The sequence below is a fragment of the Microcaecilia unicolor genome, chromosome 5 (genome assembly GCF_901765095.1).
Source record: "Microcaecilia unicolor chromosome 5, aMicUni1.1, whole genome shotgun sequence".
In the NCBI taxonomy this organism is placed as follows: Eukaryota; Metazoa; Chordata; class Amphibia; order Gymnophiona; family Siphonopidae; genus Microcaecilia; species Microcaecilia unicolor.
Genome location: NC_044035.1, coordinates 156,978,749 through 156,995,248, shown reverse-complemented (window position 1 = coordinate 156,995,248; position 16,500 = coordinate 156,978,749). Strand labels below are relative to the sequence as shown.

Sequence of the window (16,500 nt, the reverse complement as noted above, 5' to 3'; positions counted from 1 at the left end):
GCTCTGCCACCTGAAGACTTCCCCCTGATGGTAACAAACATGCTACTGTCCACGATACTGGCACCTGCACATACTCAGTTTTCAGCGAATGCCTGCTGCAGACTGCCAAGGTGGAAAGAAGTGCTTTCCCACCAGCTGAGAGATTTTTTTGGTAGGGGGGGGGGAGGGAGGGAGGAGAACACTTGGTGCCCATCCACTTCTTGCCTAGGCCCACCCAAAATCTGTGGCTGGCTACGCCCCTGGCTAGCTAGCGTAAATATGGGGGGGGGGGGGGGGGATTCCACTTGTAGTTTCTAACTTTGTTTTGAATTTCCTGTAATAAAAAGAGAAATCATAAATTTCAAGAATAAAAGTCCTTACCAAAACTCCCCATATAGAAATAAGATATGGTAAGACAGTATCCGCGAAAAGTCATGTAAATGCACGGGTGGGGCACCGTGTTCAGCATTTGGGCTGGAAAAGGGAAGCAGTAATATGGCTGTAGGCATTTAGTACAGCTACACTGCAACGCTGTTAGGAATTCTGTCAGGGGAAAGGCAAAAATACGGCAGCTCCTTGTTCTTGTTGCGATCTTGAATGAAGCTGCGGATGTCACTGAGATTCCTTCTGAAGGCCAGCATGGCATCTTTCACTGGTTTCTCTGTGAAATGCTCATCTGTGTACATCCCTAGAAAGAGCTGAACACAAAACAAAGTGGGTTTTACAAAGTGTGGAGTAATGTGCTAGTGCCATTTTCAGTTTTCTTGGATATGCAGCACTGTTCCATCTGGGAGTCTACAACTTATCAAAGAGATTTTGATGCAAAACTTTTATTGTCATGGATCAAAGTCTAAATTAAAGGAGAAGCTTGTCTAGCCATTGGTACTTTATATCTGCATCAGTATTAAGTCAAGAGTGATCTGTTTTTTGGTTAAAAAATAGCTGCCAATAAACCAGCTTCAAAGCTGGGAACATCTATCTTGTGGCCAGTAGTGGAAGGAGTCTGTGATACCACATGACACCTATCTATTGAAGGAGGGAGTTCAGTCATTATTATGTACCTTGACACCTATCCTCCCCCTTTGGAGGTACCCAGGATGTTGGGAGATGGAATTTGAAGCAGGTATTCTTATTGCTTTTGTAACTGGAGATTAGCCAGGAAGATTTGTCTCTGCTGTATGCTAAAGTTGTCAGCTGGTTCAGCAACAGATTTTTCCTTTCAGTGAATACAGGATTTATATAGTGAGGCATTGATGTTTTGAGGAAAAACAGAAAAACATGGAATATGATAGCTTATTGCAATAACATATCACTTCCATCCAGTGGCGTATCCATTCAAGAAGTGTGTGTTGCGTATGCAACCCCTGTCAGTCTCTCCTTCCTCCCACCTTTCCCAGACCCGTAAAGCTCTTGCAATTTCTTCCCTCCCCCACTCTTGCGTGCCTTAAAATCACCTCCAGTCTTTGCCCGGGCAGCGTCAGGATCAGCGGTACTCGTAGGTTGCCTGGGCGGGGAGGGAGATGCGATGTGAGATGCATCCCCTGTTCAAAAATCCTGGCTACGCCACTCCCTCCCCTCCCCCAGTCTCTAGCTTTCTCTTCTACGTTGTTGAAACTAAAAATTCTCTCTGCTTATCTCATTCCTTGTAGAATAATAGACTCCAAATGACTACCAATAATTTTATTACAAATATAACCTTTATTCAATAGCCAACTTTAAAATCTCTCATTCAATCTACAGCTTTCCATTCATACACTCAATACCTAAACATCCATACCCCACATCCCTTCAAATGACATGAAAAATGCACATTCCACTTCTATCATCCAAACCCAAAAAGTATTTTGACCCTTCAATTATCAAATTATCATTTTATTTCTTAGATAAATATTTGCTTCTCGTTGAAAATACTCAATCAGTTCCTCTCAGATGCCCTTCTCTGCTGATTTTCTTTAAATTCCAATTATTATTATTTCCCTCCTCAAATACGTGTGTTCTTCGTGAATCAAAGGCGGTGTGTACCATCCAAATCTACATTCGCTTAAAATATCATAGTTCCAAGTTCCCCCCCCCACCCCCCCCCCAAAAAAAAAATGTTTACCAGCAGCTCCTTTCCTTTCTGGTCTCTTCCAAACTCTTTGGTTAAAGCAATCCTTTGAAAAACCCAACACAGTCCTGTGTTTTGCTCATGGCATCATTGGGGGTTTAACTAGAATAACCTAATTACTTTAATTACTTTAGATGTAAATGCCCTTTATACCAATATCCCACAAAGTTCAGCATTATCTGTGATACAACAATATTTGATTAAAATGGATATTGTATATTTCTTAGATCTGCCTCACTCATTTGGGCAGCAGCGGAGCCCTGGCTTTTCACTATCCTGGAAGGAACTGCATAGCCCCTCTAGATACTTAATTACCCCAACCCTGTATCTGCTCATGGCAGGTCTGCACAGACCAGGCTGTAGCTAGGTCTGTAATTAGAAAGGAACCCAGTATTGAGTAGATATAATAAGATGGTTTATTACAATCTTACCAATAGCAGTACAAGCAAATCAGACAATCACATGGTAGAACAGCATTACATGGCACGTCCTTTCTCTCTGGCCTTCTGGAGTCTTACTTCTCTGTTCTTCTTCTCCTCTTGTCTGATCTAATACTCTCCAGACTGGTCCTTATATACCATTTTGGCTTCATTGGTTCCAATGGACCCAGCTGTCTCAGTAGGGCTCCTAGCCCTTATCAGTTTAATTAGAATGACTTCACAAGTTCTCAAGCCCCAAGTATAAACAAAATCTCCTGAGAGCCCATCTGTGAGATGATCTCACAGGTCATGTTGCCCTCTTCCGCTCCACCCCCTCCCCTTGGTGTGCTTACCCCCCTTGCATACGACCTTCTAATGACGTACATTAGCCCTAACAGCTTTGCTCATAACTTCTCACAGGTGCCAGTCCCAGGAATGTTTCCAAGAGCAAAAACCCCTTCCCTTGCCAGCTCAGCACTTGCTACAGTGAAATATAACTGTGTCAAAGGTGATCTCTGATTTTTACAGGCTAGCTCTCTTTTGTATCAGAGATGATTTTGATTTTAAGAAGCCTAGCTCTTATTATGAGCCATTGGCCTGTATTTTACTGAGAGCAAGGGCTAGCATAACTCTTCAATATGTCTAGACAACAAATAGATTTTTTATATAAAGTGGCAGAATTGGTAATTACAAAAAAGTATTTTTTTTTTTGAACAGACATATTTTGTACAGGTTAAAGGGGTGGCCATGGGGGCAACAATAGCCCCCATAGTGGTTTGCTTGTACATGGCCATATATGAAAAACAGTTTGTATATAAAAGTAGATGTGCCTAATTTATAATGGAAACGGTATATAGATGATATATTATTAATATGGGGAGGAGATGAAGAGTTATTACAAGAGTTTTTGCAATACTTTAATCAGTGTGATGACAATATCAAATTTACTTCCCATATAGGGGGTCAAGAAATTGAATTTTTGGACGTGAATATACATTATGACTCAGGGGAGTTTAAGACTATGGCTCATCATAAGAAGACTGATAGAAACACACTTCTTCATTATAGAAGTCATCATCTAACTCTTTTAAAAAATAGTATTCCAATAGGATAATTATGGCTTCATAGACTATGTTCTAGAAGGGAAATTTTTTTTTAAAATCAAGCTCAAGACTACATGAGCTGATGTTATTTGAGTGATGGGTGGTAAGAGGATCTCCCATGAGGAGAAGGTTTTTTTTTTTGGACATTTGGGGCCCATATATTCAATCGCTACATACTGGGGGTAGAAGTATGGTAGTTAATTCCCTCTGATTTGGATAGGGTAGGGTTTAGATTGCATGTAGATAATGAGTAGGGTGGCCCTCCGTAGGGGAATGGGCGTTCTGGAGGGGGAGGGAGGATCTTGGGAGATTAAGGGAGGGAAGAAGATGTTTCAATATCTGGATTTAAGTATGAGTAACATAAGGAGGGGGGAAGAAAATGGGGAAAATGTATGATGGTATATTGAATATCCAGTTATTTACCAGTCTGTTTGGTTTCTTTACTGGTTATATATTGAGAATGTTAACTTGGTTGTACCATCAATAAACATGTTGAACTATAAATCAAGCTCAAGGAATGAAATTTTGGTTTAAACAGAGAGGGTATCTGACAAAGGTGGTACAAAAAGCCTTTTTAGTGAGCATCTAATATTCATAGACCGTGTTTGTTTAATAGAACAGAGGAAAATAAAGATGATACAATGACGTGTTTTATGTTATGTTCGCTCAGCAAAACAGGGTGAAAAAAAAATATGCAAACATTGGCCATTGACATAGTGAGTTTAAGGAGTTACTTCAGTTTGTGTATACTTGGGGACAAAATTTGGGAGAAAGATTGTCATTAAATAAACATAAAAAAAAAAGAACTGGGTAGTCATAGTAAATGTAAAGGATGTAAGTATTGTCTGCATGCTATAGAAACCCAGTAGATATTAATACCTAATTGACAAAAAGAGAAACAATTTTATTTAAAATCAAGGACAGATTGTAATTCATCTTATGTTTATATACGCTATCCAATGTCCATATGGATTATGGTATTATGGATTATGGACTATTAGAAGAGTTAAGTATCGGCTGGCTCCACATTTAAGTAACATCAAGTTGGGCTTCCGGTTGGGGAATGGAGTAGAGAGGCAGAAGGTGAAGCTACTCCGGGACACAAAGTGATCTGCACTCGTAAACGGCGTCCTATCTGAAAGTGAAGCGCTAATTTGAAAGCGGGAGGGTGTCCTGCACAGACAAGAGCCAAACAGCTGAGAACCGGGAACCATGGCGGCGAAGCTGGGGCGGAAAGAGCCTAAAGACCGAGCGCGCCCAGGAGAAAACAAAATGGCGGATAAAGGAGCGCCAGACTCGCCCTCGCCCAGTTCACTCTGGGCCGCGGAGATCACTGAAGAAGTGAAGGCGGCAGTGGAGCAGACGATCGGTCATAAATTGCAGCTGATCATAGACAAGCTGGACGGCATGGACGAGAGGCAAACTATGCTGATGACGGAGCTGCACGAGGTACAGCAGTGTGTGGGGCAGGCGGAGGAGGAGATCCGGAAAGTAGCAGAGGAGCACCCGAAAATGGCCCGTAGGTTGGGAGAACTAGAATCGCGGCTGGAGGACCTTGAAAACCGCTCAAGGAGGAATAATTGAGACTTGTGGGACTCCCAGAGAAAGTGGGGGAAAAAAAATCTGGGTGCTTTCCTTGAAAAATGGCTGCCGGGAGCATTGGAACAGCCAGGTCTTGAAGGCAAGCTGAGAATTGAGCGGGCACACCGGCTGGGACCCCGACATGACAACGCGGAGAGACCACGGGTCACCATATTAAAGATTTTGAATTATGCTCACAAGATGGAGATTCTGCAGAACCTGAGAGCAGGGAAGAAGTTGGAATACCAGGGAAAGAAAATTTTATGTTTTCAAGACTATTCGCAGAAGGTTTCTGCAGCCAGAAGGGACTTTGCCCCCATCTGCTCAACTTCAAGTTTAGTCTCCTGTACCCAGCAAGACTGAAGGTGATAAACAATGGACAAGCAGTCTTCTTTGAAACAGTGTGGGAGGCTAAAGAATTTGTGGGTAAGCTGAAAGAAGCAGACGGAGGAGCGCCCGGGGAGAACAACGGATGAGAAGAACGCCGGTTTGCAGACCAGGGCAAAATAGCTGTGGGTTTTAAGCCTGTAGGAATATGGAGGAGACTTTGCGTTGACTGACACACATGTTGATGCTGACTCGTCGTTGCGAGTCACAAGGATTTCTGTTTGTGGTTGTGCGAAGACTGTTCATTGGACAAGGACACCAGAGGGGTAGGACAAAGAAGGGTTAAGAGGAGGGGTCGAATGTGGGTGCATGAGATGTATGAAAGGGAGATGTGGCTGTCTGATAATAGTGGTGTGCGGCATGAGGATAAAGAACTGTACCCGGGAGGTGGAGGCTGGGACATCTCCGAGGTGTATATAAATTGGAAAGCAGAATATGGAATAGTACAATAGTAAGAGGAGATGACGAATTTAAAGATTGTGACTTGGAATGTGGGGAGTATTCACTCCCCAATAAAGAGGCAAAAAATCTTGAAAGTCCTTAATGATCAGAAAACAACAATAGCTATCCTGCAAGAAACACACCTGACACATATAGAACATGAGAAGCTAAAGAGATGGTGGGTGGGTGAAGTCATGGACTCCCCCGCAGTAGGAGGGAAAGAAGGAGTGATAATACTGATTCGCAAAGGGATGCATGTGAAAATACGGAAAATTGTAAGGGATACTAGAGGGCGGTATGTCCTGGTGGCTCTTGAAATAGAGAGACAACCAATGCTGTTATGTAATATATATGCGCCCAATACTTTTGAGAAGGTGTTCTATAAGATGCTTTTGCACAGAATACAAGACATGGGTGAAAGCCTTGTGGTGATGGGTGGCGACTTTAATGAGGTCAGAGACCCGCTGCTAGACAGGTCGAGGCCAACGGGGAGGGAGCTGTCCAGGGGCCAGAGGGGGTTGGGGTTACTAGAGGAGGCGCTAGATGTGATAGATGTCTGGAGAACCTTAAACCCGTTGGAAAAAGACTACACGCATCTGTCCAGAGCTCATTCCACACTGTCCCGTATTGATTATATACTGATTGCAAGGGAACTGTTAACGCAAGTGCAGGGGACTACGATTGGACCAATAGTTGTCTCTGACCATGTCTGGGTCTCGATGGAGATGCGATTGGATAATAATGCGCAGAGAGTCTTTTCTTGGCGTTCCCCGACATATCTCTATCGAGATAGGCAATTTCAGTTACAATTAAAGACTAGGTGGGAACAATATCAAGGGGAAAATGAGGCCCATAGGAATGATCCGGTGCTTTTTTGGGAAGCCGCAAAAGCGGTTCTCCGAGGTGAGACAATAGCCTATAATAGTTTCCAAAGGAAGGTACGGAAGCGAGAAGTATTGAGATGGGAGAAGAGGGTAACAGCTTTAAGGAGACAATTTGGTCACACTCAGACACCAGAAGTGCGAGCCCGGTTATTAGAGGCGCAGCAAGCCTTAAATGAACTGCTGCAGCAGTCAGCGCAAAAATCTGCAATGTACTACAAATATCAACTGTATAAATTTGCTAATAAAGGAGGGAGATTTCTGGCTAGATTATTGAAAAGGCAGGTAGGGTCCAGAAAAGTGCTCTCACTAGTTAATAAGCAAAAAGAGCTGAAACACACGGATAGTGCAATAGCAGAGATCTTTAGGCAATTCTATGAACAGCTGTATAAGTTGCAATCAAAGGTGGTAACTCCGAGCGCGCAGCATACCTTGGAAGTGTGGAACTACCAAAGTTGAAAACTGCAGACTTAATGATCTTAAATGCAGCAATAACAGAGGATGAAGTAGATTGGGTAGTGCAGCAGAGCTCCCTGGGTAAGACACCTGGGCCGGATGGCCTCAGCAACGAATTTTATAAATTACTTAGACTGGGAATTGGTCGACAATTGGCGGAGGTATTCAATGAAGTGGTCAGAAGGGGGCAGATGCTTGACCATATGAATAAGGCTAATATTACGGTCATACTGAACCACATAAACAGGCACACCTACCGGAATCTTACCGGCCTATTTCTTTGCTGAACTCAGAGACAAAATTTTTAGCTAAGATACTGGCGAATATGCTGGAAGAGTCACAGGTGGGTTTCGTGAACGGTCGGAAAGTGGTTAGGAATCTGAGGCGAATACTTGGGGAGTTGGAGCGAGTGAGGGACAAAGGTTTGCAAGCTATGTTAATAAGTTTTGATGTCGAAAAAGCCTTTGACAGGGTGGACTGGGGCTTTATGTTTGAGACCTTAAAGGCTTATGGCATAAAGGGCTTTTTCGGAAAGGCTATAAAGACATTATATACAGATCCTAAGGCGCGAATTAGTGTCAATGGGTTATTTTCTGACTGGTTTGCCATAGGGCGGGATACTCGGCAGGGTTGCCCGCTCTCGCCGCTACTATTTGTATTGACCCTGGATCCGCTTTTGCGGGAAATTGGCAGCAATGTAGAAATTAAAGGCGTTCAGATCCTGGATCAGGAATTTAAAACTGCAGCATTTGCAGATGACTTATTGGTGCTGATCACGGAACCGCAGAAATCGTTGACTCAGTTGTTGGAGAGTATGCGGGAATATGGGGACTTTGCGGGCTTCAAACTGAATCTAGATAAATCGGAGGCTCTAGTCAGTGCGGGGGTAGATCCAGTGATTTGGAGTCGGTCCAGATCCGTCAAGCACACACGGAATTTAAGTATTTGGGAGTGCAACTGTTGATGGATCCGGCACAACTATACAGGGTTAATGTCCCTCGTCTGATTGGGGAAACTAAAGTACAACTGACGGCTTGGGTTTCCTTGCCGTTGTCTTTTCTAGGTAGAATTCATTTATATCGCATGGTCATATTCCCGAAATGGTTGTACATGTTGCAGATATTACCTATCAGGCTGTTGGTTAGAGACCTGAAAGCTCTGCAGAGGCACATAGCATGGTTTTGCTGGGTGGGGAAAAAATCGAAAATGAAGTGGAAATATGTGTATGGGGCTCAGCATGAGGGTGGGTTGGGCATGCCTGATTTAAAAGATTATAACTGGGCTTGCATAGCCAGACACTTGCGAGATTGGGTCTTGCAGTTGACAATCTATACTGACATAGCTTGGGAACAAGCTTTGTTTCGGCCATGGTCCTTAAATTGCTTATTACACTCTAAAAAAATGAGGATACCAACTCCTTTCAAAGATAGTGTACTTTTGCAACCTTTACGTTACGCCTGGAGGCTGTTGTTGGGTTTCTGGGGACAAGATCCGGAGGCTGTTAACGTTAGTGGGGAATGTAGAATTCCCGGCGGGCAGGGAGAACTGAATTTTTAAAGATATGGAGCGACAGGGAGTGACACTACTAGAGAGTTTTCTTCAAGTAGATGGGTTGCTGTTGCCTTATGGGGAATTTGAAAGGAGATGTGCAGGAGGTTCACTGGCGAGATTGGCCTATTTACAACTGGAACACTACTTCAGAAGCTTGCCCCGGTCTGCACTCACATTGGATTTTGGGAAGAAGGTTCGGGATTTTCTGAAAGGGGATGCAGTAGGGCAGACATCAATCTCTTGGTTTCATAAGGTATTGAGGGATTTGAAACCCCCCAAAGATGTCAGGGAGGTAGTGGGGAGATGGGAACAAGAGTTGGGAAGTTAATTTGCTATAGAAAAGGTGATGACAGCACTAAAAGGGATGACAGGGGTAGTGCATAGTGCGGAACTGCAGGAGTGTCATTTTAGAACAATTCACAGGGCATACTTCTCGGGTAAGCAAGCATGGCATGCAGGGATAGTGGAGGCTGATAGATGCCGGAAGTGTGGAATGGGCATGCCTTCTTTGGCACATGGGATGTGGCAGTGTCAGCGTATTCGGGGTTTCTGGACAGCTCTCGCCCGGTTTGTGTCGAGATCTGGTGGTGTAGAATACAGTTTTACATTTGAACGTGTCATGTTAGCTCGCCAAGAGTGTGGGCAGTGGGAACAAGAGAAGAGAAGTTGTTCCTGAGTAAGTCCTGCATTCTGGGGAAGAAATGCATATTGAATCATTGGTTAATGGACATACCGCCCTCCTACTGGTATTGGAGGAATAAGTTGCACGCGCTTATGACATGGGAGGCCAGAGGTGCCCGATTTACTCCGAAAAGGAGGAAACACTTTATTAAAACACGGACAGCATATTTGAATGTAGTAGCGCCCAGAGTTCGAAGTCAGGTGTTGAATGAGTTGGAGTGAATGGGGATGAATGTGGAGTTTAGAGTGAATGGTGAGGTAGGGGGAAGTAATGAGGGGGGGAGAGAGGGGGTAGGCTTGGGGATAACTCTGAGACAAATACCACTGACAACTGATTATGTGGAAACTGTTCTATTCTTTAAGGGAGTTGATATCATTAATAAAGCTGTAAGACTCATATAAGAGGCGGAGAAGCTAGATGAAGGGTTATAAGAAACAAGGCCCTTTGCAGTAGGTCGTGTCATTAATCTACTGCCTCACGAGGAAGGATGGTGGTGGATCCGATGAGTTTTTCTTATTATCAATTACCCTGAACAGTATATCATACATGTTGTAGCACGCTACAAAGTTGGTTCTCGTTAATAAAATAATAACAATTACATGACGACTTGAGTTTATAACATTGATATTTGTATTGGTCTCTTTTCATTGCATAGACTGTGCAAGTATCAGTTGGTTCTTAATAAAAAAGATTTAAACATAAGTAACATCAAGTTAAGAAGAATGGAAGTGCCTTAAGTGGAACACTAGGTATCAGCGTCGCATAACATACAGGATTTAAAATTTGTGGTTTTAATCCAGTTTGATTTAAGAGAAGGAAGTGATATGGTACAAAACATTTTTGGTAGTTACTTGGAGTCTATTATATAATTAGTGTACCTAGATTGGAATAGAGATAGTCATTATACTGATTCCTTGTAGAATGGAATAGCTATTTATTCCATCATCATCTACTACTACTACTACTATTTAACATTTCTAAAGTGCTACTAGGGTTACGCAACGCTGTACAATTTAACATAAAGGACAGTCCCTGCTCAAAGAGCTTTCAATCTAAAGGACAAGTGAACAGTCAGTCCGATAGGGGTAGTCAAATTGGGGCAGTCTGGATTTCCTGAAAGGTGAGAGTTAGGTGCCGAAGGCAGCATTGAAGAGGTGGGCTTTGAGCAAAGACTTGAAGATGGGCAGGGAGGGGGCTTGGCGTAAGGGCTCAGGAAGGTTGTTCCAGGCATAGGGTGAGGCGAGGTAGAATGAGCGGAGCCTGGAGTTGGCGGTGGTGGAGAAGGGTCATCTCCACTAGGATGCTGTTCCACAGTGGCGTACCCACTGTTGTTGCAACCCAGTAAGGAGCATCCCCTTCTCTGAGAAAGGGGGTGCACAGAGTAGTTGAGCAGCTCTCGGATCTGCTGGTCCCCTGCCCCAGAACAGGAAGTTGATATCAGAGGGGGTAGGAGACCAGCAGAGCCAACAACCACACAACTGCTCAGGGCAGAAATATTTTCCATTGTTCCTCTAGAATATTCCACTTTGAGTCTTATATCATGACCTCCAGTTGTAAATATCAATTTTCCCTGAAATATACTTCTTGTGTATTATATTTATCTTGAGGGATTTGATCAAGAAATCCTAATTTTTCTTTACAAAATTATCTGAATGACTGGCATTTCAGTTTTAGCTGGGTGTTTAGATATGCTTTACAGTGAAGTCCCATACAAACATTGTATACTCCTGACAATGGTGTCTGTTTGTTTTCCTGTTTGTTTGAATGTGTGCGGATAATTTGGGATAGATTCAGTAAATGGTGCTCAATACTAGTCTATAACGGGCATTCAAAGATGAGTGCCCATTCATAGGCGTAGACTGGGGGGGGCGAGGGGGGGCAGTGCCCCCCCAAACGACGCGAGGCGCTGCCGCGCCATTAGTTTAAAAAAAAAAAAAAGTTTAAAAAAAAAAAAAAAACACATGCAGGCACGCGCTCCTCTCCGTCCGATTGGCTTCCCTGCCCTCTCTATCTGCGTCCCGCCTTCCTCTGACGTCATTTCCTTTCGGCGGGACGCAGACAGAGAGGGCAGGGAAGCCAAGCGGACGGAGAGGAGCGTCTCCGTCTACTCCTCTCTCTTCCTCCCTCCCTCCGGCGCAGGCAGCAGTCTTTTCCAGCGTTCCTGGCAGCTGTAGCGATATACACGCTGCCTTCGGTCTGCCCCGGAAGCCTTCTCTTCAAGTTCCTGTTCCCACCTATGCGGGAACAGAACTTGAAGAGAAGGCTTCCGGGGCAGACCGAAGGCAGCGTGTATATCGCTACAGCTGCCAGGAACGCTGGAAAAGACTGCTGCCTGCGCCAGAGGAAGGGAGGGAGGGAGGAAGAGAGGGGGTAAACGGAGTCACCATCTTGGACCTCGCGCGGGGGGGGGAGGGGTGGGGAGCAGAGGGAAGATGGATAGTACTGGGAGGGGTGGGGAGCAGAGGGAAGATGGATAGTACTGGAGGGGTGGGGAGCAGAGGGAAGGAGCAGGAGATGGATGGGACTGGGAGGGGTGGGAAGCAGTGGGAAGGAGCAGGAGATGGATGGGACTGGGAGGGGTGGGAAGGAGCAAGAGATGGATGGGACTGGGAGGGGTGGGTGGGGAGCAGAGGGAAGGACCAGGAATTGGATTGGACTGGGAAAGGAGGGGTGAGCAGAGGGAAGGAGCAGGAGATGGATGGGACTGGGAGGGGTGGGGAGCAGCGGGAAGGAGCAAGAGATGGTTGGGACTGGGAGGGGGGGGAGCAGAGGGAAGGAGCAAGAGATGGATGGGACTGCGAGGGGTGGGGAGCAGAGGGATGGACCAGGAGATGGATGGGATTTGGAGAGGTCAGGCACAGCAGAGGGAAGGAGCAAGAGATGGATGGGACGGAGGGATGGTGAGCAGAGGGAAGGAACATAAGATGGATGGGACTGGGAGGGATGGTGAGCAGAGGGAAGGAACAGAAGATGGATGGGACTGGGAGGGGTGGGGAGCAGAGGGAAGGAGCAAGAGATGGATGGGACTGGAAGGGTGGGGAGCAGAGGGAAGCCTACTGGAAAGAAGACACTGCATAAAACAGAAGACACTGGGATCAAAGCGAATAGAAAACTACATGATCAGACAACAAAGGTAAATAAAAGTTTATTTTATTCATAATTTATTAATTGAAATGTCAGCTTTTTGAAATGTGCATCTGTGATATTTTGCCTGTAAATTTCATTTCCTTCCTCCATATTAGCATATTCATTTGCATATGTATATATGCAAATGATATGCTAATATGCTCCGCCCATTTTTTTGCCCCCCCAAATGAAACAGTCAAACTACGCCTATGTGCCCATTATAGAATACCATTGAGTGCCCAGGACTCATGCCTGTAGAAACCAGGTGTAATTCCCGGCACCCAATTTAGAGGTACATCCCCAGTATTCTATAACACTATCAGGCTTATTTTCGAAAGAGAAGGGCGCCCATCTTTCAACACAAATCGCAAGATGGGCGTCCTTCTCAACGGGTTGCCCAAATTGGCATAATCGAAAGCCGATTTTGGGGGTCCTCAACTGCTTTCCATCGCGGGGACGACCAAAGTTCACAGGGGCGTGTCACAGGCGTAGCGAAGGCGGAACTTGGGCATGCCTAACACATGGGTGTCCTCGACCGATAATGGAAAAAAGAAGGGCGTCCCTGACGAACACTTGGATGACTTTACCTGGTCCTTTTTTTCGTATGACCAAGCTACAAAAAGGTGCCCTAAATGACCAGATGACCACCAAAGGGAATCGGGGATGACCTCTCCTTATTCCCCCAGTGGTCACTAACTCTCTTCCACCCTCAAAAAAATTTAAAAAATATTTTTGCCAGCCTCTATGCCAGCCTCAAATATCATACCCAGCTTCATGACAGCAGTATGCAGGTCCCTGGAGCAGTTTTAGTGGGTGCAGTGCACTTCAGGCAGGCGGACCCAGGTCCATCCCCCCTTACCTGTTACACTTGTGGTGGTAAATGTGAGCTCTTCAAAACCCACCAGAAACCCACATGTAGGTACCCCCCTTCACCCATAAGGGCTATGGTAGTGGTGTACAGTTGTGGGGAGTGGGTTTTTGGGGGGGGATCAGCACCCAAGGTAAGGGAGCTATGCACCTGGGAGCAATTTATGAAGTCCACTGCAGTGCCCCCTAGGGTGCCCAGTTGGTGTCTTGGCATGTCAGGGGGACCAGTGCACTACGAAATCTGGCTCCTCCCACAACCAAAGGGCTTGGATTTGGTCGTTTCTGAGATGGGCGTCCTTGGTTTCCATTATCGCCGAAAATCGGGGACAACCATCTCTAAGTGCGACCATCTCTAAGGTCGACCTAAATTTCGCAATTTGGGCGTCCCCGATCGTATTATCGAAATGAAAGATGGACACCCATCTTGTTTCGATAATACAGGTTTCCCCGCCCCTTCGCCGGGACGTCCTGCAAGGACGTCCTCAAGAAAACATGGGCGCCCCTCTCGATTATGCCTCTCCACTTGCAAATTTTAGGAATGCCCCTGACCTGCCCATGCACCTTCCATTGCCCCATTTTGGTGTGTTTGCTATGGAATTTGGACACACATTGTTATAGCGCGTAGCAAAACATGAGCCCAAATTCAAAATGATGCCAATGTCAATTAGCACCCAATTATTGGCAATAGTTGGCTCAGCCAATTTAGTTGGGTGCACATCTTGGATCAGTGCCCAAATATTGACGCCCAATTTGAGTGTGTCAAAGAAGAACAGGAGAATGCCTCTATGAAGATCAGAACAAGTTCCAAAGAGCAGAGCATAACACATGATTTCAATCGTGTAGGGAGAACAGGCCATCTTTATTGAAAGCACCAAACGTGATCCGATATGGGTCCGTGTTTTGGCGGAAAATATCACCTGCATCAGGGGTCTGAAACAATTCTTACACACACAAAAATATAAATCAATCAGTAAATAAATAAACATAAAAGTACTACAGATACAACATATGCTAAAAAAGAAGTCTAAAAAATGCTAAACAACCAGACTTTAAAAAAATAACATAAAAACCAAATGTAGGACCAAGTTTGGTGCTTTGAATAAAGATCGTCTGTTCTCCCTACATGTTTGAAGTCGGGTATCAACCTCTACTCTTTGGAACTTGCCCAATTTTTGGCACCATATATAGAATCTGGAGGTTTAAGTGTCTAATGTTCCATGCTGTGGGAAATTGCCTGCCTAAAATTGTTTAGCCAGGAAAATATCTGTAAAACTCCAACAGGTAGAAAATTTCAATGTGTAATATTCAGTCAGGAATTATAAGGACATAAGGGATGGGGGGGGGGGGGGGGGGGGGGGGGGGGGGGGAGAGGAATACTGCATGTTTTACATATGGAAATTCACTTATGAAATTGTGCAGCTCAATATACACACGAGTATGCACTATGGTGCGTGCTTTTATGTGCACTGTGTGTAGGTGTTCTAAGGGGTGGGCAGTAGACAGTGCTGGGATAGAACTGTGATGTTTCTGCGCAGTTTTATGAAAGATGTGAAGAATCCCCTAGACTTTATGGGGCCCTTTTACTAAAGGGTTGCTGCATGGCAACCTGGAACTACCGGCGGCCCAAAATGGGTGTTGGCGGTAGTTCCATCCCCAGTGCACGCCATTTCTGACGCTACAGAAAATCAGGTCTGATTTTTCTAGTGCAGGAATTACCCAGCGGTTACCATTGGGTTACGGGGGAGCCCTTATCGCCACATCAATGGCTGGTGGTAAGTGTTCCCGTGAAATGGCCATGTGGCAAGTGCAAACTTGCCGCATAGCCATTTCTTTTTTTGGCCTTTTTACCCACTGCAGAAAAAGGGCCTCAGCGCATTGTAAAAACGGATGTTACAGTAGCTTGGAAAAAGGGCCCCTATATGTGGTGCTCAAAATTGCGTGCACAAATTTGGGTGCGCGCCTAATTTGTGCATACTATTTAAATGAGTAATGAGCCAATTAGCACCAACAATTGGGCGATAAAAATCAATTGGCGTTAATTGGCAACATTTGGATTTATGCATGCATCTTGCTAAGTGCTATTCTATAAAGATGCATGCGTAAATCTTTTAGTGTGCAACTGAAAAGGAGGTGTGGTCATGGGCGGGTAAGGGATGTTCACTAAAGATGTGCAGTATTAAAGAATTCAGGGTATTTGTGCCTAATTTACATGTGAGAGTTTATACCAAATTTGCATGTGAGGATTTACACCAGGTTTTGCATGGTGTAAATCCTCACGCCAAACGTTTGGTATGTATCCCAGTAGTGTGCACTATTCTATAAACGGCACCCAACTCAGAGCGAGACGAGCAAAACACAGAAGCAAACTCCACCCAAATCGGAGTGCCATTTATAGAATAGTGCTCAGAACGCAATTTTTTCAGCATCTAGATTTGTGGACCAATGTGTAGAGAACATGCACATTTATGTTTTCTTCAGAGTAAGCATTTCTTTTATAGGAGAAAAATGTTCTCAGTTTAAATTCAGATGAGCTTCTATTTGAATATACACTGTATGTGGCAGGCTATCATAAATTTGCATATTGATTTTTGAAAGGTTTAATAAAAATAACAGGATTAATATTTGGTCTGCACCCAGATTTTCAGTGGCACTTAACAGGACAGTACTCCTGAAAATCCAGTATGACTGCTGCAACTCTGTCCAGTTAGTGCCAGAGTGGGGCCAGAAGATATGCAGCCACCAGTGATATTCAGTGCCTGGTTAGGAATGTGACTGCAGACACTAAATATCGACTGGCACCCACATAACTTCCAGATCTTCTGCTGTCCCGGATAATCAATGCCAGTGCTTGGGCATGGCCCAGGATGAATTTCTGGGTCAAATTCAGCCCACAGCTGTCAGCAGCTTTAAAACCACTGAG

At 44.7% G+C, this 16,500-nt stretch overlaps 1 protein-coding gene across 1 annotated transcript in view; it reads right to left on the bottom strand.

Moving 5' to 3' along the window:
- Nucleotides 1–278: 278 nt before the first annotated feature.
- The window catches only part of LOC115470373 (arachidonate 5-lipoxygenase-like), a 104,745-nt gene continuing 88,523 nt past the window's right edge, over nt 279–16,500 (bottom strand). Inside the window, exon 14 of the mRNA XM_030203482.1 lies at nt 279–677. Coding sequence (XP_030059342.1) covers nt 498–677 — 180 coding nt within the window. The 3' untranslated portion in view covers nt 279–497. The remainder of the gene's footprint in view (nt 678–16,500) is intronic.